The sequence below is a fragment of the Trichoderma atroviride genome, chromosome 6 (genome assembly GCF_020647795.1).
Source record: "Trichoderma atroviride chromosome 6, complete sequence".
Lineage (NCBI taxonomy): Eukaryota > Fungi > Ascomycota > Sordariomycetes > Hypocreales > Hypocreaceae > Trichoderma > Trichoderma atroviride.
In genome coordinates, this window is record NC_089405.1 from 1,168,237 (window position 1) to 1,190,156 (window position 21,920).

Here is a 21,920-nt window from a genome sequence, read left to right on the forward strand (position 1 = left end):
AATTGAGCATAGGACTGAGTAGCTATGTTTGTGTACGGGTCACATATTAGTCGGCAAATCGAGCTCCGAGAGCGACAGGCGACAGCTTGGTAAACAGGGCCTTGTCAAACGTCCTCGTTTCAATATTACCTAGTCTTTGCGTGGCGATGAGGGTTGTCCGACGAGGCTCAGCTTCAGCTTCACAGTCCTAGGCTCTCGCCGTCTTTACACCTGACGCTTCGATATATCGAATCACAACGCCTTGCAAGCATTTGTGCCATTACGCATGAATCACGTCAGAACCTGGAACCTGAAGCTCGCTGCAATACATCGCGGTAGAAATACCATTTGACTGGATGCTGCTTAATCTGAGAAATTCGTTTGCCATGTTATCTATTTCTGCCGAGGCAGCTCCTGTTCATCATCCAAATAAAAACAAGGAGGTCTTCTAGTAGACTAGCCTTTGGATATCATCCGCGAAAAAAAAAAAAAAAAAAAAAAAAAAAAATTAGTATTATTATTCTTAAGACTCCGTCGCTTCTCGATTGACATTTGCCCCTAATAGCCAACCAACTCCGGAGACCAGCGTGCCAGTGGCTGCTTCCCTGAGCTGGTCCCTCTTCCTCACCCGCGGCGCCTCCTCAGACGGAGATGGTGAAGCCGGTGCTCTAGATGTCGCGAGGGAAGACAGATTAGACAGCTTGGTGAAATTTCGCGATGCCACACTAGCGGTTGCCCGTGATAGATCGAAAAGGGACATTGGCGCCTCTTCTGCCTGTCTAGAGGCAGCCGTGGCCGTCATGTTCCTTGCTGGCTGTAGGTTCTGCGGAGCTTGCGATTCAAACGCTCCCGGAACTTCTCCAACGCCAGCCCAGGAAGCTTCGGCGGCAGCCTCCTCGTTGATGGCGGAATCCAGCTGCTCTTCGCAGCGTCGGAAAGTTTTGAGAATCTCCTGAAGCTGAGAGGTGGGTGCGACACGCAGCGCGGTTGCGAGACACTCTATACGCTGCTCTAGGTGACGGATCTCGGGGTTGCCACTTGCAATGCCTAGATGGGTTGGCAGCAACGTCCTCTCGGTTCGGATATACTGGCCTGCTTTTAGGGCTGCCTTCCAAGACCATTCGTCTTGGTCTTCTTTCTGGCGTGCTTGGTTTCCATCAGAGCTGGGTGTTTCCAGACGACTAACAACGTAGGAGTAAGCCGTCTCAAAGTCATCTTCTCTTAGTGCTGCTTCTATGCACGAAGCAATAATCAGCTTCTCCGCACGATGAAGCTCCTTGCTATTGTCTCCTGCTTCTGAATCGAATTTGATGGAACGGGCTTGTTGCGTTATACCGGCGCGGACCATGTTGGCGGCCATTTCCAGGAATTCGAGGAGACGTGTGTATGCCTTTGGGTTTTGCTCAAGAGCTTTGTCGATGATGGATATTGGATCAGAGTGCACTCGGAGGACTACGGGCTTGAATGGCTCTCCTTGCTTGAGTGTAAGTCGGTAATCGCTCAAAGCATGAGTACATCGTAAGAGAGCTTCGACCCGCTTGGTAGCTGGATGTGTCTTGTCTAACGTCGCTGGGAACGAATGGATGCTTGAGAGGGTGTTAGTGAAATGGTAAGCATTCAAAGTGAACAGCGCCATAGCATCTTACATCTCGTCACATTTCTTGAGCCCTCCCCTTGACCGGTTCGGGTTGGAAGCATTGTCAAAGGCGCGCAATGCCGCTTGATATACTGTGTCCTGTATTATTTCTGCGGCAAGGGGCTTGTTGTGACTGTCCTCGTAGATGCTTTTAGCAAGGGCGTAACCTATACCAAATTAGCAGGGTGAAAGACGATTGATAAGTGGGTTATATCGTACGTGAGTTAGAGAGGAGAGCCTTGAGTATCTCTGTTTCGATAAACTCCGTAGACACCGTCCCAGCGATACCTCTTATGGCTTCAGAACTGGCTGGTTGATCTCTACTTATACCCCAAGTGTGTAACCAAAGGATCTTGTTTCTCACTTGTGACCAGCATTGATCTTCGTCACCTTGTATTCGAGTGGACGCACTTCGAATAAGTTTGGCAATCTCGCCCTTTTGCTCGCGCTGGTCCTGAATGAAGGCCAAGTCTCCGGCTTTTCTGACGGAGTAAGGCACTCCAAAGCCGGTACAAATAGAAGCACTCATTATCAAAGCCAGCAGTAGGGCCATTGCTGCCTCTGTGGGAGAAGTCAATGGGTTTGTTTCTTTAAGCAGATCATTTCTCATATAAGTCGCAGTTTTCATGCCCAGAAATGACGATGCATCAAAGTCAGACATGTCAGGCAGTCTAGAAACTGCCATGTCGAGAGCCGGGGAGATGTCGTCATGGCTAAGTAACGACATTATATGTTTCGTAATTTGATAAGCGCCGGGTAACGCCTCTACCGTGGATTCGGAAATTAAATACGCAGATGCGAGTGCTGCTCGTGCATAGCCTTGGAATAAGTACTGAAACTGAGATTCTGTAAGTTCTGAACTGATGGTTTCTCCTAAATCCAGGTCTTTTGGTCCTCCCCACTGCTCGAACACAGCAACGGAAACAGTCCATGAAGTCACTGCTTGGTCAGTGAGCCATTCTAGAAATTGCTCCCAGCCAGCAGAGAAGACGGAGTCGCTGGCATTGTGATTGTCGTTATCGGTTGTTTTTGAAGTCCAACGACTACTCCCCTGAAGCCATGGCCCGATGAGTCCTCTGATATCACGGCCAATGAAGCCTTTCTCCCCTTCACGGCTGCCAGTCCTGGAAAGCAGATATAGCACGGCTGCTGGGTCTGAGAGCTTTTGAAATTCGAGAAGAGAATACGGAGGGCTCTCGTCGGTATAATATTCCACGTTCCTCCTTATATATGGAACCACTGTTGAGGTAATCCACGACCGAAGTTCTGGTGAGTAAGATAAAAAAGGAGTGAGCAGGCTGAGAACCTGTGATAAAAGCCCAGTTTCGCTGTCCATTTTATATGACCTCTGGATAAGAAAGGAGCTTATCGGATCATTTTGAAAGTGATTGGGTGCGTCGGTGCACGCAAGCTGTTGAAGATGAAGCTTCCTTGCCCGTTTAGAGACCTCATCTTCTGACAAGCCTTCAACTGGGGCTGTGTCTAACACGCCATCGGAGTATTCTTCGAGACTGTCCCCGGCCAGTGAGAGTAAGAAACCAACATAGATGGAAGGTGTTACAGTTTCGGGAAGATATGTCAAAAGAATCCTCAACAGCAGCTCCTTGTGCAGCACCTTGGCCTGCTGACTGGACAAGCGGGCCAAGCTCTCAATATCTGCATGCGTGGCATAGTGAGCTGCGAGAAGCAGCGCCTGTCCTGGCGATAGTGAAGAGCTCATGCTGAAGCTGTTTTTCCCGCACGCTAGGCTGTGGAGTATCCTGGCCTCGTGGCCGATTTATAAAAGGAAAAAAATCTCCTTTACCTTGAAATAAAAAAAAGCAAGCTTGTTAATGACACCGGCAGCTGCAGTAGACTTGAGACTTGCTCGCTTCGAGTGCTGTTGATGCTGTCATCAGCGAGTGTTATTGAATTAGCGGGACTGTTCTGTCTCGATTCGCCAATGGGGGGGCATTCCAGCTCAGTAGCGGGGCTAATTTAGTAACGGGGCACGCTGCCTATGTGCAAGTACCTGCCATTGCAATAAGTATAGGTGTAAGACCAAGTACATTTGTTAGCGCCTAGATGCAGCATTAATTCCCGATGCACCGAACCTTGACTGCCATCACTGGTTGATGCAAAGAGTCTCTGGGCGACGCAACACACACCACTCGGCACATCATGGCTTCAGGATATGGCATGCACGGCGGTACGGCCTCCGATTCGGCGAGTGGCTTTTCTCTCGATACTGACTGACTGTGCTTCTAGGCGTTGGCCGCTGCTTTCCGTTCTGGCAGGAGGTCATGGCCTGCTATGTCGTCAACACCTCAGCCGAAGACGACTCTGGCAAGAAGAAGTGCTCGCCCGTACTAGAAGATTACTACGAGTGTCTGCACCACAAGAAGGAGGTAGGTTGATGGGAGCAGAGCAGCCGTTCTGGGAGAAAGAGACGCGGCTAACGAGACACAGCACGCGAGAGCGCTGGCGTTGCAAGCCGCATACGCTCGAGCTCAATCAGCAACCCCGCGAGACAATGCGCCGAGCGCAAGCCAGATACGGAATTTGGGGCTTCTAGGGAAGACGGAGGACACAAAAGCGGTGCTTGGACAGGGAAATTGAGGCAATAGACGATTGAAGCGACGCGGCGGAGTTTCGACCCTCTTCTACGTATCTACATACATATCCTTGATGCGCATAGATATCGCAGCAAGCCAAAAATATATATGAAATCAGAAGAAAATGGAAAGTATATGCGAGTTCTGAATGCTTCGTCGCGCGTATATCGACGAGGGGTTATATCTTCCTGGCTTGATATTCTGCAAGCCTATCTATACCCGAGGTCAAGATCAACAGCTAGTCCGCATAGCGAACCAACGTATTTTTCGCTCAACAGGAGCGCGTGATATAGCAATTGGCGATTAGTCTCTATAGTAGCTAGGGATATGGGTAATGTATCAGGTAAGGTGGTTGTCACTTTGTGTTATTTCTGTTATTTCACGCACTTGAGATTTACAAACTGCCTAGCTGAATACTTCTGCCAGTTCCATGCAGCTGTTGGCCCTGTGGCATATCCTACGTGCTGATAGAGCATTCACTCACTGACTGGTAGCCCTATGGAGGCTTTGCCATGTGGCATTTGGTATATATCAGCTGAAATCTTTTCTGTTTCATAAAACAGAATACCGGTCAGAAAGATTGCGGTGTTATGTTAACAGCCTCTCTTCTGTTACCACCCAACTTAACACCCTCCTATTCGCCCTGCGCTTTTCTTCTTTACCATCTTCCAACATAATAGCAATCATGCCTTGTTTGCGAGGCATCGAACTATCTATCATCATTCAACCAGATTCGCTACCATTACCAGAGTTTCCCCATCCTGACGCTTCTTCAGTTCGCGTTGTATCTCGAGGAGAAACTACGCAGACAGAAGAAAATAAGTCGAGCCCTCATGGCTCAGACTCGGCCCGCATCCAAAAACTAGCTCCGAGGGCTTCTGTCTATATACCTTCTACGTCAGGCTCTCAGTTCTGGGTACAGTACCGTATTCATCGCAGCCCAGAGCCTTCGTGCTACCTTTTCCTCAAACTGTCCATGAATGGGCGTCATATCACCAGCTGTGGAATAACTGATGCCGCATCAGGCACAATCAGTAGAGCCCTCTACGAGCCAAGCGACAGATGGCACTTGAAGCAAAATGAATTGCTGCTGAAAAGAAGCGGAATTGAGTCTCGCTCTTTTTGCTTCTCTCCTGGCCCTGATGCCGTTGCTGCAGCTGACGATGGAGGCGTTATCGAAGTTCAAGTCTTTCGGGCAAAGAGTCGTCGAAGATGCACTCCTCAATTGGTCCCCCACCGTGATCAACAACAATATGGTGTAATGTATGTCAACCCCGGGGCAAAGAGAGAGGATGAGAGAGAGGATGAGGAAACCAAAAAGACGTTTGTGTACTTATACTAATACGTAAAACAACAGATCGCCTTCAACAGGGCTCCTGGAACACCCTGAAGATGCTGCTTACTATGAGTGGATTCTACACGATGCGGTAGAAGCACCGTTTGCGACGTTCTGTTTTCATTATCGTGCGTGGACATATCTATGGGGCCTCAATCTCGCTACAGATGACAGCAACTCTCCGCTTCACAACTCCAGATTGAGGGAAAGGCTTGGAAGAAACTTACCCAAGTCTTCTGACCGCGAGACATCGCCATCAAAAGATGAAGAAGTTTCTGGCGAAGAATTGGACATTGGGGATTACGGTGAGGAAGCAAATGATGCTCGAGTTATTGAAGCAGAAACGGCTCATACCCGTTCTGATTGGCAAAATCATGCGCCGCAGTATGAAGAATTCAAATTTCCCAAGCCAAGCAACCGCCTACCTTCTCATAGCCGGAAACCTTCCCTTCACTCAGCAGCATCATTCAGAGAGATCCCATGCTCGGGTGACCCGTTCATCACATGCTTGCTCCCACCCGTCATGGAAGAAGAAGAACCATTTACGAGTCCCTACAGTCCTCCTAGGCACGAAATGCCAACGGCGTCTCCGACTCATTCTTACCATCGAGAGAATGCTCGCTCACGCGTTCGCAGACCGCTGCCAACAGTGAACGAAGTGCCAACACTAGAATGAACAAGCTGGGTTGTTGCCAGGCCGATTTATTTTCGTCATGTTGATGAGTTGGATAAGGAGTTGAATAGGGGGACTAGATGGTGATGTATTGGCATAGTCTAGGCAAGAATTAAGGAAAAGTACCTGTTTAGAGAGGCAATATGATGTTCACTCTTAATAATAAGCCATAAGAGAAGAAGTCGATGGTTTCTTAATCAGTTCTTAGAATCACACGGCCAAGTCTCATATTCACAATTTTAAACAGATTGATAAATATGGTGAGAGCAACTACTGACTACACTATACTACAAGAATGAAATATCCAGGAGAGCTGAATAGTTAATAACAGAGAAAAAGATATTAATGCACCCTCAAAAACAGAATGTAGCTCTGTAAACACGACAGCCATCTTTGTTGTATTCGTTTCATTTCATCAGCTGACGGCCAGCCGCTGCAATCACCCGCCCCCCAAACACTACTTTCCCATAACATTCATTCCTGCTTCTTCCATACTCACTTTCTATATCCCCCATATCCGTAATTACTACTGAGACTTTCTCAAAAAAGCTCACCCAATTACTTCTCACGTATTACCGCAACCACAAGTCTATGCAAAAAAAGAGATTCTTAACAGACGCTTCACACAATTTCACCAACAGTGTAGCCACACAATATGGGAGACTCAAGCTGGATGCGACTGATCCCAGGGCAGCGTTGCCGGACTCCCGTTTCCCCCCTGGCTTCACAACGGCCAAATCGACAATGAAGACGTCCCCCACGAAGCACCAAATCTTAAGATTACGCCACGACCCTTGGCCGGCTTCAACCAATCCTCTGCCGACTTCACCAAGGATATTCTCGTCAGAGAAGCAGACAGGCTGCAGAATACCCCGTCAGTCGACGAAATGGCAGACGTGCTGCGAGCCATCATCATGGTATCCCCAACCCCGCCAATCTTAGATCCGCAGTATACGTCGTATGTGCTCCATCTCATCGAAGGCTACAGCAAGCTGCGAAGCAAGCTATCAGCAAAAGAAAAGGAGGTTTCCCAGCTGAAAGCAAAGCAGCAAGAAGATGGAGAGGACAGCAAGATGCTGTTTGCAGACTGGTCGGCCCAAGAAGCGCGATACAGAGCCGAGATCAAGCGATTGGAACTAATTATCCAACAAGTGTCTGGAAATGGTGTCGAGGCTGTTGCGCTGGCCCGATCTGGTAGCCTCATCAGAAAAGGCGGATCAGGCAGAGCACATGCAACGGAGGCAGCGACCCCTGAGCAAGTGCCTGCAGAAGAGGAATTCTGCCAGGATGAATGTAAAAGTGCTTCTCCTTGCAAGGGCTCAGATATCCAGGGCAGACGAACATGTGAGTTTGGATATGCAACTTTATTCAAACTGGTTTCACCGTGAGCTAACAAATTTGATTCAGCCATGTCTAGTGATGCGCTTGATATCACAGTCCGCCTCAATGCTAAAAACCAGCTTTGGAGACATCGTTCCGAGAACAATCTTCGAGAGCCAAGTCGAAGAATAAGAACCGGCCAGCGAGAGCACTGTAATGGCCATCTTTTATCGCATTTAACGCCGTTTCATCTGCGCCTTAACATGGACACTCCAGAGCCCGAACCAAAAGAAGAGTGTGACGTGGACGATGAGCAACGTTTGCATGAGAGCGATGCAGGAGATAGCGAGTAGACTGCAAGGGCCAGTTCAAGATTTGCCAAGGCGCAAACGAGTGAGCCGGCAACTCAGGGGCTATGACGTTCATTCTACCCAAAATGTCATGTCAAATCTTCATCACGTCTTCAATCGTCACTAGCTTCGAGAGACAATATATGGAACAGTTCCAATGCCATCCAAGGGCAGTATTAAAATGCATTATATGGCATAATGCTATCCGTAGCAGCCGTCAGCTAGCTAGCCAGATATAGGTATATCTTCTCGCACTCGTAAACCTTTGTGTGTGGCTCCGTGTAAGTAACGCCAAAGAGGAAAGAGAAAAGAGAAAAGAGAAAACTAGAAACGCCATAAACCAAGCCGCTTAACTGTAAGTCCCAAATCCACAGCGAGTAGTACCATCTAGATATTTATAGATATATGTCACCACCCTTACCCAAAACCCACCGCCGCCATGCCTCCTCATAGGCTGATTCCAAATCGTTTACCCACCGTCGAGTGTTGAAGAGCCCGCACTGCCATCTGCTGTCCCATAATAGCTTCCTTATTTCTGCTAGGCGCCCCATGCCTTGGCCATATCCTTCGTCTGTCATCGTATAGCTCAAGCCTCCAGCTAATTCCGTGGCTGAATCTTCATACTCGGTCTCATTTTCTGCAATCAACTCAACTGCTACTTGCTCGCCTTCAGCTGTTTTAGGAAGCGCCCCTCGCAAGATTGACGCAGCCATTCGAGAACACATCTTATAAGAGTATCGAGGCAAAGTGAGAAGCGGAGTGCTTGACCACAAGACGTCAGCAGCGGTCGTATGAGCGTTACATTCCGCGGTATCAAGGAACAGATCGCACACTCTCGCCCTGGTGATGTGTTGGCTCTTTGGTGCTACGTCAGTAAAGATGAGTCGACTAGCAACTTCTGCTCCGGCCCAAGCTTCAGCTGTCCGACGCAAGTTGACTTCTCCCAATTCGGGGAACCGTAGCAGCCATAGTAGGGCTTTAGGAGTCCTCGCCAAAATCCGCAACCAAGAGCGGAAAGTGGTAGGGTCAATCTGCCATCAGGTTAGCTGGAGAACCCAGTATAAGTCGTTGTCTCGCGTTCTTCACTTGCCTTGTACAGTTGATTGAAGTTTGCCAGTATGATTGCATCATCTGCTATTGTCGGAAACAGCTCTTTGCGCATCTGCCACCTGCGCTTCTCTTCATCCTCCCAAGTTATGTCACGCTCGCCACGATCGCACGACTGTGCATGATCACAGCAGAAGAAGGTATCCCGACAGAATATGATGTTTTCCGAATACATCCACGACAGGTCGTCCCCTTCAGTGTTGTCGAAAAATACATCCTCGATGCTGGCATTTGCCCTCCAAGGACGCAAAGTACTTTGTGGGACAGCTGTTGCATCAGCGAGTAGATAATCGCACCACTCCGCGCCCAAAGTCCCCGCAAATCCCATAAAGGACATCTGAATTGGGGCTGGGCGAGCAGCGAATATCTCATTGCGCGCACCCCTGGTGTAACCGTTCAGATTAACCAAGATGTGAATTTCATCTTGGATAATCTGTTGGATAAGCTTGTCTGCTGGCCAAGAACTAACATCGCGAAAGACAGGAGCCTCTCTCTCAATCTGTTGTCGGTGAACAGATCTGTCGCTAGGGGTGGTGGCATAGCAGAAAGCGCGAGTTCGCCGAGGGTTATGAAACCCGAACACAGACTGCATCCTGTATTGAGAAAGAACAAGTTAGTTGATACGCGTCGCAGATTCAAATAGTATCACACGTGAAAGATGTCTCTTACAAATGAGCGAGTGGATGATTGTTAAAGTCGGATGACACGTATCCAACATTCAAATGGGGACTTGGCGGCGGCGGTGGCGGATAAACGGTAGGCGGCAGCCAGGGAGACCGAAGAGTCGAGCATGATATACGCATTGCGTTGCGCTGGGAGATCGACCGTATATCTTTAGCCGACAAGGGGTATGTGAAGGTGTGGAAAGGAAGCACGGTTGGCGCAGATGGTACGGTGAGAGACGAGGGTAGCTGAGGCCGCAGATAGCGCGCAGGCGTCGTCTCTCTCTTGGCAACATGCTTGTCATGATACCACGTCCAGAGGATGGCTTTTGTGGCCCGCTCGACCAGGCGCACCAGGCGCGGGCCTTCCCACGGTTTATGAGCCCAAGCACGCAGCGCCTTCTCCAAATCGAATCCCGGTGTGCGAGTGAAGCCCTGAAGCTGTTGTGCCAACATATGAATCGTCGGTTGCCGCAGTATATTACAGCCCCATCGTGACGCATCGCCCAGCTGCTGGTTTATGATACCAATCACTCGTTGTGTAAGGCCGCTCCCACGCATGTCTGTCTGCACATCTACAAGAGCGCCGCTCTCGTCCACGTGCCATCGGTCGTATTGGCCTGATTCAAGCAGCGCTCCTCCTCTGCCGCGCCAATCGCACACGGAGTTGAGAGCTGTTAAAAGTCCGCAGACGGCTTCGGCAAATCCTGGATTCGCTTCTACAGCTCGCCTGTAGTAGGCGATAGCGTCTTTTATACGGCCTTTGTCCTTTACTGCATTGGCCAGATTGGTCAAAGCGATGTCGAAAGTTCTGTCGCAAGAGACTGCTCGCTCATACATCTGAATTGCGAGGTCTAATTGCCCCACGTCTTTCAAAAGACTCCCAAGATTCGTGTGCAGATGAACATGTCTAGGGTCAAGACGAAGCCCATAGTTATAGTATGCCAAAGCGAGGGCAAGGCCGCTGCCTGGCACAATACCAGGCAAACTAGGTCGGGAGGCTGCCATCCCCGTCGCACCGACATTGTTTGAACCGATCTGCTGCACGCCGGCAAGGAGTATACCGATGTTGTTTGCAGTGGAAGGGCTTTCTTGTAGAGAAAGAGATAGATAGTACAAAGCTAGGATATCCCCGATCCCAGAGGGCTGTCTGAGCAGACTTGGGGCGATGCCACCGCCAGACGTAGCATCTTGAAAGATCTTTGCTAGTGAAAGTAAAGCATTACTCGTCGTTTGCACCGCAACCCGCCTAGCGGCGCCCTCTGGAACAAATGCCAGTCCAGGTAACTCGCTGCCTCCGCCGCCACCAGCAAAGACAAGATGGGCAGTCTGGCGAGCCTTTTCTGGTGGTAGCAAAAGAGGTCGCCGTGAAGCTTGTCCTTGGTTATTATTGACCGGGAAAGACCCTGCTGGAGAAAGCACAACATGGATTCGATTCACCAGATCTTGGACGCTTCTTATCCGATCTCCAACACTGATCAAGACGGCCTCTTCGAATGCCTCGGAGGCTTTTTCAATATCTTTTAGGCCATACAATATCGTGCCCTTGGCATGAACTAATGCCAAGATTCTGCCATTTTCACTGTTGGGGAGGGCGTATCCGCTAGACCCGAACTCAAAGCCATCCAGATTATGGACGTCTAGTCGGGGCGCAGCGTCAGAGTGATAACCGTTGTTCGTGATTACTGGTTGTTGGGCGCACACATTCCTCGTAAGGTCATCGTCGCAAGGCACGGGACGAAAGTCTGAGGCCGAGGCTGAGTACATGGTCCGAGTTGAGCGTTCCTTGGGTAATTTCAGCGCTTGTTGCACGAAGCAAATAATCTCGATTGCTTCTCGGCTACGTTTCTTGTAAAGCAGCCCGACGAGCTGTTCCGTAGCTTCTAAATGAGAAGGGCATAGCTTGATGGCATTTAACCAATGCTTCTCAGCTTCTTCTTGGCGGTTAAGACAATAAAGCGTGGCGGCTATATTTGTGATAGCCTCAACATGGCTATAATCTGAGTCAGATATAGAACAACCACTTGATAGTTCATCTGGAACAGGTCAAACCTTGAATCTAGAGCAAGAACTCTCGAGAACCATTCTACGGCATCCTCGAACCGCGATAGGCCATACAAAAGACACCCACCAAGTAATATTCCATCAATCCATTTCCAGTGGCTTTGTTCACACAAGCTTCGAAGTAGATTTAGGGAATTCCTTGCATTAAGGACCGGCAGTGCTTTTGCCATGACACCCGGGCCAAGTGTATCAAAGGCCGAAGATGGGGGATATGTAGTAGGTGAAGCACCGAACTGCATTGTTGACGTATTTGGCTGGTGAATCTCTCCATAGACAGAATGCCCCATCTGCTGTCTCGTATTATTGTTCAACGCATCTTCAATGTTAGATGTAAGAGCCTGGGGGTGGTTATTCGGTGTAAGTGTCGAAAGATTGGATCGTCCAGGGCTGCCATGAGCTTCCTGTAGAGCACCAAAATTGACTTTTCGGGGCTTTGGGGGTCTGGGAAATACCAAGATTTTGGATCTTGCGTTGGAATTGGCGCCAGTCATCTGATCGAATTTCCTAGCAGTTTGCAGGTAGGACAGTAATTCAACATAATGGTCTTGAGCTTGCGACAACGCCTTTTCTGTAAAGCTCGATCGAGAAAGACGCTGGTTGTTGGTAGATGAAGCATATTCAATGATGTTCTGGTCCCCGTAGCCTCCGTGCGGCATTGGTTGAGAAGACCGTGGGACATTGGCGTTGGCATTCAACCCTGCTATAGGCAGGCTCAGCAACTGAGCATCTGCTCCCTGTGGCTGCAAAAAGCTTCCGGAGACGCCCGGTGGCATAAACCACTGTGGAAACTGCGAAGAGGTATCGAGGTACCCATAGTTTGGCTGCGCGGAGCTGGGCTGCATAAAGCCTGGGTGCCAGCCAAACTGATTGATCATCGCAGTGTCCGCTGCTGAGGCAGGTGGTGGGCAGAAGGCTCGCACATTGTACTCGGCCGCTCTCATAAGCGGCTGGTACATGCCTGGGATCTGGCTGAACATGGGGTATCCGTTTGACTGCCAGGAGAGATTAGACTGTTGAAAGGCAATAGAGGAGTCGCTACTAAGAACAAAGTTTGGCCTTTCCTGGACGACAGGCCATGGTGATGTCAGAAGAGGAGCCTGCCCCAGACCCCTCTGGTCGTGTTCTAAAAGACGGGATTTTGCATGAAAAGGAATATTATTAGGCGGCATATATGGGTATATCCCTGAGGGCGTTGGAAGTATCAGCTGCTTCAGCGGCGGCGGGCCAGGCGCCAGCTGCGTTGGCGATCCATCGTATCCCGCGTCGATGGTGCCTCTTGGAGTTTTCCTGCGCAAGTGATGGTCGTAGTCTCGGGCGCCTAAGCCGGCAGAAACGGTCGAGCTGTCATGCTGCAGCTGAAACGGTCGGATGGTCGAGGGGGGATGGTAGGGAGACGCGATAGCTCGCCTCTCCTGCTCTGGCCGGGCGCCACGGCCGCTGCTCGAGGCGCCGAAAGCGTCGAAGCTGGTGGGCACCACGCGAGGGTGCGTCTGTACTAAGGGCAACATGCCCGAGATGGGGGATTGGCGAGATGAGTGGCGGATGCGAGCTTCGTCAAGCAGAGGGTATCACTTGCGAACGAGTAGCAACGGCGCTCACATCATGGCTAGGGACGGCGCCGACAGGCCTCGGGGGCTGAGCTGCGGCGAGATGCACGGGGCAAGCAGCAGCAAACAGCGGCAATGCAATGGCTTACCTCTCCTAATGCAACGCCGCGACGCAAAGTACCGGGTTTGTGCGTCGTACCTTGAAATGACCAGACGCAGTCTGGGAGTTTCAATTCAAGGAAATGGCAGTGACAGCCTGAGCTAAGGAACTTAAAGGTGCTTATTCAAATATGGGGTACGGGGTACTGCCTAGTACCGGCGTATACAAAAGCTGCGTCAGAGGTACCTGGGGGGACACTTATGCATGCTTTAGACTGACAGTGACAGAATGATCCCGGCGCCTTTTGGGAGGGTGGCATGCATGAGGAGGAGCCTTTTACGATTTGATAAATTGCTGCAAGGTGCAGTCTAATTATGTTTTTTATTTCTCCTTTTGCTTCAATAAATTAAATAACGTTGAAATCTTATGTCCATGAATATTCTCCGCATTTTCGCAGCGGATTATGCGTTTGAATCCTTTATCAGTTGCGGTAAAGTCATACTCACTCCGTAATATTCTATAAAGTGTGTCGCAGCTCCGCCTTTTACGCTGATCTATGGATCCTGCAAAAAGTTCACCACAGCTGCATAAGCGTCAGTGAACCGGTTACTCAGAAGCGTGATTTATAATGTGAATCACCTTGTCTGAAAGCCTCAGGCTGTTCCGATATCAGCCAGTGCCCAGCATCAATGTCTGCTAGACGAAAGCAGGGGAAAAATTGGCCAATGGCGGGCAGCACGTCATCTGGCACATATTTGCTTTGAGTGCCTCGCACAAAAAGTGATGGCTTAGTGTACCGTGCATCTTGGGAGCTTTTAAAGGGGAAGTCTCCAAGGTGGTTTAGTGATCGGCCCAAAATGTCCAACGGGACACGAAATCGTTGGATCCCATCCTCTGGTGAACGAAACAAGTTCCCGAGCAGGAATTGACGGATGGGCAGTGACTATTAAAGGGCACGATTAGTTCTGCCAAGGCATGTATGCATACAGAGTACCAGGGGGGGACATCATCAACCTCTTCGTAATCTTTGAGAATGGCATCCGCCTCAGACTGGCGGGTAACGTTGGCCTCCTGGATTTTTTTCATCCCCCCGGACGTAGGTAGCAAAGGAGCTGCTGAGCATGGTGTCGGTCGGTGCATTATCAACCGCGACGACTTTTGCTACCGTCTCAGGAGAACGGAGGGCAACCGCCATAGCCGTCTTGGCGCCCCTGAGCAAAATCAGCCAATGGTCATGTTTGCAGCTGTCTCGTATAACATACATGGAGTGGCCTATCAGGATGGGCTCCTTCAGGCCATGGTCGTCGATGAAGGCCAGGATATCTTCCGTCATGGCTGTGTAGTCATGGCGGGGGTCGTGAGGCGATTCTCCATGGTTTCTAAGGTCCTTTATGAGGGTTTCTTGTTTAACATGGGTAGCTTTACTTTTGCCCGTAAAATCCACCTACCACTGTGTATACATGAGTCCTCAGATCTCTGGCTAGAGCTCTATTCAATTGTGAGTGGTGGGTAGCGTTCCGCAATGCAAAGTCTGGCAGCGCTTACTTGCTGATTCCTCTGTTGTTCTTTTTAGATCCGAAAAGGCCATGAAGAAAGATGATTGGCGTCGTTTTCTCATCTGCTTTAGGATTTGCAGGCGCATGAAGATCAAAGGACAATGGCGAAACGGGCTGAGGATGCGATGTTGTAGAGACTAGTCGCATATGGCGACGTGCGCCGAGCAGGGTGGCATTCCCAAGCCGCGAGCGCAGAGGCGATATCATGATTGCGCAGCGGTATGGCCTGACAAAATAAAATATTTGTCAACGCCTCTTTCTGTGGAGAGGCTGGACAATAGTGATATATGCCAACGCACCAAGCAAGTACCTACTACCAAACTGCTGCTATCAAATCAGTACTGGCTGCTACCTAGTCGCGGTGGTAAAATTCGACGTCATATGCAGCCCTATGTGTCCTTAGCGTTATGGGGTGCTTGGGATTTGGAATTTCGCGGGCACAAAGAATGCGACCAGCAATATAAGGAAGGTTCTCTGTACTCACGATGGCCTACTATCGCAGCGCGCTAACAGCACATGCTACCTTGGTCGGCAAGCAGAGACAGAAACAGAAAGTCAGTGATTTGAGAGGAACAAATACACATGGACACCTTCAAAACAGCTTCAAAGAGTTAGCTTGTCGCCACTTTTGTGTGCATAGCGCCTATTCTGCTTGTGGGTTCTTTGTAAATTCCCTCGTTTTCACGCCCGGAAAATAGAAAAGCAAGGCGGCACAATAAATGTGTGTATACATACGAGCAATGACACGAGCATCCTGACTTATGAGTCAATTGCTGTGACAGTATTCATATAGTTTAAATCTTGCGTGCTCGCAATAGATGAATGATGTACGAGAATTATAAAGGCGTTTTGTTATGTGTGTACAGTTATAGAGCCCGTATGCCTTTAATATGGGGAGTCAAGTACTAGGTAGGTCTTGGTGTATAAGAGCAGTAGTAGCGGAAGCAATAGATATAGTAAATATAGTAGATATAATAGATGCAATAGATATAGTAGATGCAGTATCAATCTATCAACCTAGTGGTAATTGATAGTGCATGCCTAGGTAGGTAGTTACAAAACTTTTATTTTTTACTCCCCACCTTGGGCGAGGTGACGCTGCTGTAGTGGGGGTTGTGGACTATCATCAATGGTAAATCTCACGTATTTAAGTTTGCGAAAGAGCCGACACCGGCCAATCAATGCCATGACTGCAATTAGTAGTGCCGCAAACTCGCGCGGCGTGGAATAGAAAGTGGCATCATTTGCTACGCAGTGAAGTGAGTCACGTTAGTTACTAAGTACAACGTGCCTACTAGTACCTTATCTTACGAATTCTCGATTTTCAAGCTTCCAGCGTCAGACATAGAAATACCTCCAGTTCCTCGATTGAGACACGATCGATCGACATAACAATTGGCCTCAACACTTCAAGGCTTGTAATTGACAACCTCAAAACAGCATAAAACACGAATCTAGTCCATCGCATCGCATCGCAGTAATCATGTCTTCAGCTCGCGATATCAAGGCTGGCGTTCCAATCGCTCACAGACGGGTCTCAATCAGCGCCCAAAATCTTTCAACATCACCCACTGCCACCTTCCAGTCGCCTCCCGCCAGCTTTGGCACCGGATTGCAGCCTCGCAAAAGCGTTCCCAAAGTCCTGAAGCCCTTCAATACCCAGGACATTAAGATCTTGCTGCTGGAAAATGTCAACCAGACCGGACGAGACATCCTTACCGGTCAAGGCTACCAGGTGGAAGCCCTGAAGACCTCTCTTCCAGAGGACCAGCTCATCGAAAAGATTCGGTAGGCAATTGCAATTGTTCCTCCAGGGCTGGTAACCATCTCTAACTTGCTTGCTTATCAGTGACGTCCACGTTATCGGAATCCGATCAAAGACCAAGCTGAGCGAAAAGGTTCTGAGCGAAGCCAAGAACTTGATTGTCATTGGATGCTTCTGTATCGGAACCAACCAGGTTGACCTCAGCTACGCTGCCCGCCGTGGAATTGCCGTCTTCAACTCTCCCTTTGCCAACTCCCGCAGTGTTGCAGAACTAGTCATTGCCGAAATCATCACCTTAGCACGACAACTCGGCGATCGATCGCTTGAAATGCACCGTGGTACCTGGAACAAAGTCAGCGCCAAGTGCTGGGAGGTTCGTGGAAAGACATTGGGTATGTTTCCCTTGATTGCTTATTCCAGCCTCTGCTACCTCTGCTACCTCTGCTATTGCTACTACCTCTATCACCTCTACCACTGGAGTTCCTCTCTGACATTAAACCGCTAGGAATTGTTGGCTATGGCCACATCGGCTCTCAATTGTCCGTCCTTGCGGAGGCTTTGGGCATGAACGTCATCTACTATGACGTGGTGACTTTGATGGCACTGGGAACCGCCCGTCAGGTTCCTACGCTGGACAACCTCCTGGAGGAGGCCGATTTCGTGACTCTCCACGTACCAGACCTCCCCGAAACGAGAAATATGATATCAACTGCTCAGCTGAACCGTATGAAGGAGGGGTCATATTTGATCAACGCAAGCCGTGGAACAGTTGTAGATATCCCTGCTTTGATTGTGGCCATGCGCTCAGGAAACATTGCAGGCGCTGCTTTGGACGTTTACCCCAATGAACCGGCTGGCAACGGCGACTACTTCACCAACAACCTAAACCAATGGGGTGAAGATCTCCGCAGCTTGAGCAACCTCATTCTCACCCCCCATATCGGCGGTAGCACAGAAGAAGCACAGAGCGCAATTGGTGTCGAAGGTCAGCCCGGCATTGCCATATCCTTGATTTTTTGACAGTATGCTTACGAGATTCCAGTTGCCGACGCATTGGTCCGCTACATCAACCTTGGTGTCACTCTCGGCAGTGTCAACCTTCCGGAAGTTCAGCTACGATCCCTGACTATGGACGAGCCAGACCACGCCCGAGTCAGTCTCCCGTATTATTATTTTTTTATCATGGCTCTAACTCGAACTTTAGATTATCTATATCCACCGAAATGTCCCTGGTGTGCTGCGTAAAGGTTTGTCTTGCCCTTCAAACTCTGCCAAACGCCTCATACTAACAGTCGCCAGTCAACGAGATCCTTGGTGACCACAACGTCGACAAGCAGCTCAGTGATAGCAGGGGAGATGTAAGAAGCTTTTTTTTAACGCCCTGCTGATTCAGTACTGACAATGTCCTAGCTGGCATATCTGATGGCCGATATCAGCAACGTAAGATATGAGCAAATCAAGGATATCGCCGATAGATTGGAAGGCCTAAGCTGTAAGTAACACCGTTATATTACATGCCCGGAAAGTTTCTAACAAGCGATAATAGCATGCATTATGACAAGAGTTCTCTATTAGGCTATTTTACAGCTTCTTGCGTAAGATTGGAGCCAAGTAACCTCTGCTCATTTTTGCATTTGTATAGGCTAGGGAAAAAGTTTTAGAAACATGGGTTTGCAGATTGGTGTTTGGAAAATCAGTATATCTGGGCAGTGCTCATAATCACTTCAACAGTGCCCGTGCTGCTTCAACAGCTGTTAGTGGATTAGCTTTTGTCTGATGGGCGTTTTATATGTGAGTAAGGAAATATACTAATCAAGGGACAAATGAAAAAAAAAAAAAAAAGAAGTATGGATATCGTACATTGCACATTCCCATTTATTCACCGGCAATTGCCTGCTCATGACAGGACGAACTTTTGGGGTAAACTCTTTTACATGTACGCCGTCAACTTTCTACGAGCATTCGCAGTGATTCCCAGCTAGACAGCGTGTACAATTTGGGATTGTTAGAAGCAGATGTCACGATGACGCAAGCCTGTTCTTCCCTATAACAATCCGAATATGGCAGTACATGTCAATCTGCTCTCAACAAACAGTAGATATGAAGCGTAGTCGATGTATGTGTGGTTTCACGGTGGAGATATATTAAGTGGCAGTACTTTGTACTATCGCTGTTTCAAATCCCTCGATCACATGTAGGGAGTGCCACCTCAGCATCGAATTGCAGTCCAAATGACGCCGCACCAACAGCCGTTGCCCCAATTGACAAAACAACCGGCTTTCTAGTTTTCGATTCTCGATATGCGCTCTAGCCGAGTCGTCTAGTGGTCCCAAGGGTGCTTCCATCCAAGCAGAGCGGGTCCTAGCAACAGTATATTCGTTAGCAGTGCCGATACGAAAGCATCGCATATGGATTGAGTTCTTTACCATCTTTCTTTGCCCGGTACATCAGCTAGATATCGTAGTCAGCGTATCAGGTCTTCATATACAATCTCGCCCTCCATATCTGGGCGCTAGAGACACTCTGCTTACCCAGAACCACATTCCCGCGCCAAGGGCAGTGGCTGTGACTCGGTAGATCGGGGCGACGTGAGGAACGGGAGGCTTCGGAGGACCCATGGCTGCTGCGGGTTTACAATTGCACCTAGAGGCAATTCAGTCGCTGTAGACGAGGAGACGCATTCGTACGGAAATACCTGGAGGAGAGAAATGGATATTAGTAACTAATCCTCTGTTATTCTGTAAAGATCTTGCGCCACATGAGACAGCGACGGAACTCTTACCTGGCAGATTAATTGAAAGTCGCTGATTCGCGATATACGGAATAGCAACAGCCCATAGAGCAGTCAGTCGCCGGAAATCTAGACGCATGATGAGTAACACACTTTTCCCCACTTTTAACAAGAGATATGTGCGAATCTCCGCATATAAGGATATTTATGTAATCAGTCCGCTTCAAACGCTCAGCTGCTTCTATTTAATATGGATTGCAATTGGAAGCTATCGTAGGTCACGGCGGTCAAATAGCTCAAGATTCTTTCAGCAAGCAGGCAAGCAGTAACAGGAGACACGTATATGAAACTACATTACGAGAAGAGTTGAACACTATCACTGTGGAATAATCCAGGTAACCTAGAACTGCAATCGCATGTGTCTCCCTAATCAATTGCACTTCCTCTGAAAATGGCGATACCAGAGATACGATCTGGAATGGAACTGGGGAGTTATCCTTAAAACCACAGCGAAAATTCAGGTTCATACTAGTAGTTGGCCATGGAATACCAATTCCTTTGGTAATACCTTGGACCTTTGATGATGATGATTAAGAGTATGTGCTAATATAGACTTTTCGTTGTCTTAGCCAATTTGCAACGGTATGGTATGTGATGGGATCTTGCAAATGGCATCGCAATGCCTGTACTGTATTTGAGAGCCATATCTGCTTCCACAGTGGAAGGCAAATCAGCAGCCAACCAGCCTTCCGGTAACGCTGAACACCGCCACCTATCAGCGCTATTCTCAAAAGCGGGCTAGTGTCAAATTTTTTCACGTGATGCCCTCTGTCCTAGGCTTGGAGGAAGGGCCAAGAGGGCTGAGGGCGGTGGAGCACAAAATTTCCGCCCACAGAATTAGCGGAAAAATATATGCCCCGGTACCTTTCTGGTTTGGCTCGCTTAGATTCTGGTTGATGCACACAAGAATTGAATTTCTTCAACCCCTCCACCAACTTTTTAGTACCTTTGGATTCCCAACTGCTTGTACGCTGGTAAGGAATCATGGCTGTTGGAAAGTGAGTATCTATGCTGCGAATCTTGGGAAACGACAATCGCCAACCAGAGACAATAGGAACAAGAGACTCTCCAAGGGCAAGAAGGGCCTTAAGAAGAAGACCGTGGACCCTTTCACCCGAAAGGACTGGTACTCTATCAAGGTATGTCGAAACCATCGAGAAAGAAAGAAAGAAAGAAAGAAAGAAAGAAATTTGCACTCGGCCTCAGAACCATACGATTTGCTAATTACGCGTCCTATAGGCTCCTAACCCCTTCAACATCCGAGAGTGAGTCGAATTGCAACATTTTGCCGGACACAAAATCTCGAGATGATGGAACTGACGGATTCGCTGCAGTGTTGGCAAGACTCTTGTGAACCGGACAACCGGTCTCAAGAACGCGAACGATGCCCTCAAGGGCCGCATCGTCGAGGTCTCTCTCGCCGACCTCCAGAAGGATGAGGACCACTCATTCCGCAAGGTTCGCCTCCGCGTCGACGAGGTCCAGGGCAAGAGCTGCCTGACCAACTTCCACGGCCTTGACTTCACATCCGACAAGCTCCGATCCCTGGTCCGCAAGTGGCAGACTCTGATCGAGGCCAACATCACCGTCAAGACCACCGATGACTACCTCATCCGCCTCTTCGCCATCGCATTCACCAAGCGACGCCCCAACCAGATCAAGAAGACCACCTACGCTGCTTCTTCCCAGATCCGCGCCATTCGACGCAAGATGACCGACATCATCACCCGCGAGGCCTCCAGCTGCACTCTCACCCAGCTGGTTTCCAAGCTGATCCCCGAGGTCATTGGCCGCGAGATCGAGAAGTCCACCCAGGGCATCTACCCCCTCCAGAACGTATGTTGCTTGGAACGCGAAATCGCTGCGAAAAAAAAAACATTCCATCATCAACTGCTACTCCAGTTTCTCTCCAGGTCCACATCCGCAAGGTTAAGCTGCTGAAGGCTCCCAAGTTCGACCTGGGTGCCCTGATGGCCCTCCACGGCGAGTCTGGCACTGACGACCAGGGCCAGAAGGTTGAGCGGGAGTTCAAGGAGCGTGTTTTGGAGGAGGTCTGAAAAATGGGCTATTTGTAGAGAGATGAAGGCGCAAGGGAGCCCTGCGAGTGCTAGATTCGCGCCTGGCCGTTTTCCCAGTCATTTTACATGGAGTAACAACCCATAGGCGGGTAGGGAGGTTAGGTAATGTCCCTATGATATACTAAAAGACACTCGGATTGCTTCTACTTTATATGTGTGTTTATTTAGCCCTTGAACAAGGCGATTTAAAATACTGTGAAGATGGACAGTAGTGACGAACAATGGCAGTGCAATAACGCGTCGGGGCGCGAGCTGTTTGGGTAAAGACATTGATTTTGTAGCAAGAAAAATATACTATCTAAAAATTTATATGTGCCACGTGCCATGGAAAATTATTTTCTTTGATTCATTCTGCGAATACA

At 49.1% G+C, this 21,920-nt stretch overlaps 9 protein-coding genes across 9 annotated transcripts; 5 read left to right on the plus strand and 4 right to left on the minus strand.

The window, feature by feature from the left end:
- Positions 1–502: 502 nt before the first annotated feature.
- Positions 503–3,335, minus strand: TrAtP1_010989 (uncharacterized protein; the record flags this gene model as incomplete). The annotated part of the gene is made up of 3 exons (XM_014092418.2): positions 503–1,565; positions 1,626–1,782; positions 1,835–3,335. 3 exons carry the CDS (start codon positions 3,333–3,335, stop codon positions 503–505), a joined length of 2,721 nt encoding a protein of 906 aa, XP_013947893.2.
- Positions 3,336–3,775: 440 nt separating this feature from the next.
- TrAtP1_010990 (uncharacterized protein) lies at positions 3,776–4,213 on the plus strand (the record flags this gene model as incomplete). Its single annotated transcript, XM_014092419.2, has 3 exons — positions 3,776–3,803; positions 3,863–4,002; positions 4,064–4,213. 3 exons carry the CDS (start codon positions 3,776–3,778, stop codon positions 4,211–4,213), a joined length of 318 nt encoding a protein of 105 aa, XP_013947894.1.
- Positions 4,214–4,625: 412 nt separating this feature from the next.
- TrAtP1_010991 (uncharacterized protein) lies at positions 4,626–6,357 on the plus strand. The gene is made up of 2 exons (XM_014092420.2): positions 4,626–5,472; positions 5,567–6,357. Exons 1-2 carry the CDS (start codon positions 4,895–4,897, stop codon positions 6,219–6,221), a joined length of 1,233 nt encoding a protein of 410 aa, XP_013947895.1. The 5' UTR covers positions 4,626–4,894; the 3' UTR covers positions 6,222–6,357.
- A 311-nt stretch (positions 6,358–6,668) lies between these two features.
- TrAtP1_010992 (uncharacterized protein) lies at positions 6,669–7,891 on the plus strand (the record flags this gene model as incomplete). Its single annotated transcript, XM_014092059.2, has 2 exons — positions 6,669–7,562; positions 7,626–7,891. Exons 1-2 carry the CDS (start codon positions 7,106–7,108, stop codon positions 7,889–7,891), a joined length of 723 nt encoding a protein of 240 aa, XP_013947534.2. The 5' UTR covers positions 6,669–7,105.
- Positions 7,892–8,032: 141 nt separating this feature from the next.
- TrAtP1_010993 (uncharacterized protein) lies at positions 8,033–13,507 on the minus strand. Its single transcript, XM_066114929.1, has 4 exons — positions 11,710–13,507; positions 9,665–11,650; positions 8,979–9,588; positions 8,033–8,919 (listed from the first exon to the last, which is right to left on the minus strand). The coding sequence occupies exons 1-4, from the start codon at positions 13,227–13,229 to the stop codon at positions 8,284–8,286; spliced, it is 4,752 nt and encodes a 1,583-aa protein (XP_065971026.1). The 5' UTR covers positions 13,230–13,507; the 3' UTR covers positions 8,033–8,283.
- Positions 13,508–13,731: 224 nt separating this feature from the next.
- Positions 13,732–15,525, minus strand: TrAtP1_010994 (uncharacterized protein). The gene is made up of 8 exons (XM_066114930.1): positions 15,409–15,525; positions 15,224–15,313; positions 14,914–15,150; positions 14,817–14,856; positions 14,631–14,755; positions 14,383–14,579; positions 14,008–14,311; positions 13,732–13,951 (listed from the first exon to the last, which is right to left on the minus strand). The coding sequence occupies exons 3-6, from the start codon at positions 15,129–15,131 to the stop codon at positions 14,414–14,416; spliced, it is 549 nt and encodes a 182-aa protein (XP_065971027.1). The 5' UTR covers positions 15,132–15,150; positions 15,224–15,313; positions 15,409–15,525; the 3' UTR covers positions 13,732–13,951; positions 14,008–14,311; positions 14,383–14,413.
- Positions 15,526–16,133: 608 nt separating this feature from the next.
- Positions 16,134–18,515, plus strand: TrAtP1_010995 (uncharacterized protein). Its single transcript, XM_014092422.2, has 8 exons — positions 16,134–16,712; positions 16,774–17,081; positions 17,195–17,674; positions 17,732–17,841; positions 17,894–17,936; positions 17,989–18,047; positions 18,100–18,181; positions 18,236–18,515. The coding sequence occupies exons 1-8, from the start codon at positions 16,408–16,410 to the stop codon at positions 18,262–18,264; spliced, it is 1,416 nt and encodes a 471-aa protein (XP_013947897.1). The 5' UTR covers positions 16,134–16,407; the 3' UTR covers positions 18,265–18,515.
- A 494-nt stretch (positions 18,516–19,009) lies between these two features.
- On the minus strand, positions 19,010–19,307 carry TrAtP1_010996 (uncharacterized protein; the record flags this gene model as incomplete). Its single annotated transcript, XM_014092423.1, has 3 exons — positions 19,010–19,050; positions 19,116–19,140; positions 19,221–19,307. The coding sequence occupies 3 exons, from the start codon at positions 19,305–19,307 to the stop codon at positions 19,010–19,012; spliced, it is 153 nt and encodes a 50-aa protein (XP_013947898.1).
- Positions 19,308–20,320: 1,013 nt separating this feature from the next.
- TrAtP1_010997 (40S ribosomal protein eS1) lies at positions 20,321–21,867 on the plus strand. Its single transcript, XM_014092424.2, has 5 exons — positions 20,321–20,478; positions 20,535–20,619; positions 20,720–20,745; positions 20,815–21,316; positions 21,394–21,867. The coding sequence occupies exons 1-5, from the start codon at positions 20,465–20,467 to the stop codon at positions 21,535–21,537; spliced, it is 771 nt and encodes a 256-aa protein (XP_013947899.1). The 5' UTR covers positions 20,321–20,464; the 3' UTR covers positions 21,538–21,867.
- Positions 21,868–21,920: the final 53 nt, after the last annotated feature.

Coding starts and splice junctions, on each gene's coding strand:
- TrAtP1_010991 (XM_014092420.2), top strand. CDS start 4,895: ATGCCTTGTTTGCGAGGCATCGAACTATCTATCATCATTCAACCAGAT. Junction 5,473..5,566: donor CAACAACAATATGGTGTAAT/GTATGTCAACCC, acceptor GTAAAACAACAG/ATCGCCTTCAACAGGGCTCC.
- TrAtP1_010993 (XM_066114929.1), bottom strand. CDS start 13,229: ATGTTGCCCTTAGTACAGACGCACCCTCGCGTGGTGCCCACCAGCTTC. Junction 9,589..9,664: donor AATCATCCACTCGCTCATTT/GTAAGAGACATC, acceptor TTCTCAATACAG/GATGCAGTCTGTGTTCGGGT. Junction 8,920..8,978: donor ACTTCAATCAACTGTACAAG/GCAAGTGAAGAA, acceptor ACCTGATGGCAG/ATTGACCCTACCACTTTCCG.
- TrAtP1_010994 (XM_066114930.1), bottom strand. CDS start 15,131: ATGATATCGCCTCTGCGCTCGCGGCTTGGGAATGCCACCCTGCTCGGC. Junction 14,756..14,816: donor GGACTCATGTATACACAGTG/GTAGGTGGATTT, acceptor ACCCTCATAAAG/GACCTTAGAAACCATGGAGA. Junction 14,580..14,630: donor ATCCTGATAGGCCACTCCAT/GTATGTTATACG, acceptor GATTTTGCTCAG/GGGCGCCAAGACGGCTATGG.
- TrAtP1_010995 (XM_014092422.2), top strand. CDS start 16,408: ATGTCTTCAGCTCGCGATATCAAGGCTGGCGTTCCAATCGCTCACAGA. Junction 17,675..17,731: donor GAGCGCAATTGGTGTCGAAG/GTCAGCCCGGCA, acceptor ACGAGATTCCAG/TTGCCGACGCATTGGTCCGC. Junction 18,182..18,235: donor TAGATTGGAAGGCCTAAGCT/GTAAGTAACACC, acceptor AAGCGATAATAG/CATGCATTATGACAAGAGTT.
- TrAtP1_010997 (XM_014092424.2), top strand. Junction 20,620..20,719: donor AGGACTGGTACTCTATCAAG/GTATGTCGAAAC, acceptor CGCGTCCTATAG/GCTCCTAACCCCTTCAACAT. Junction 20,746..20,814: donor AACCCCTTCAACATCCGAGA/GTGAGTCGAATT, acceptor GATTCGCTGCAG/TGTTGGCAAGACTCTTGTGA.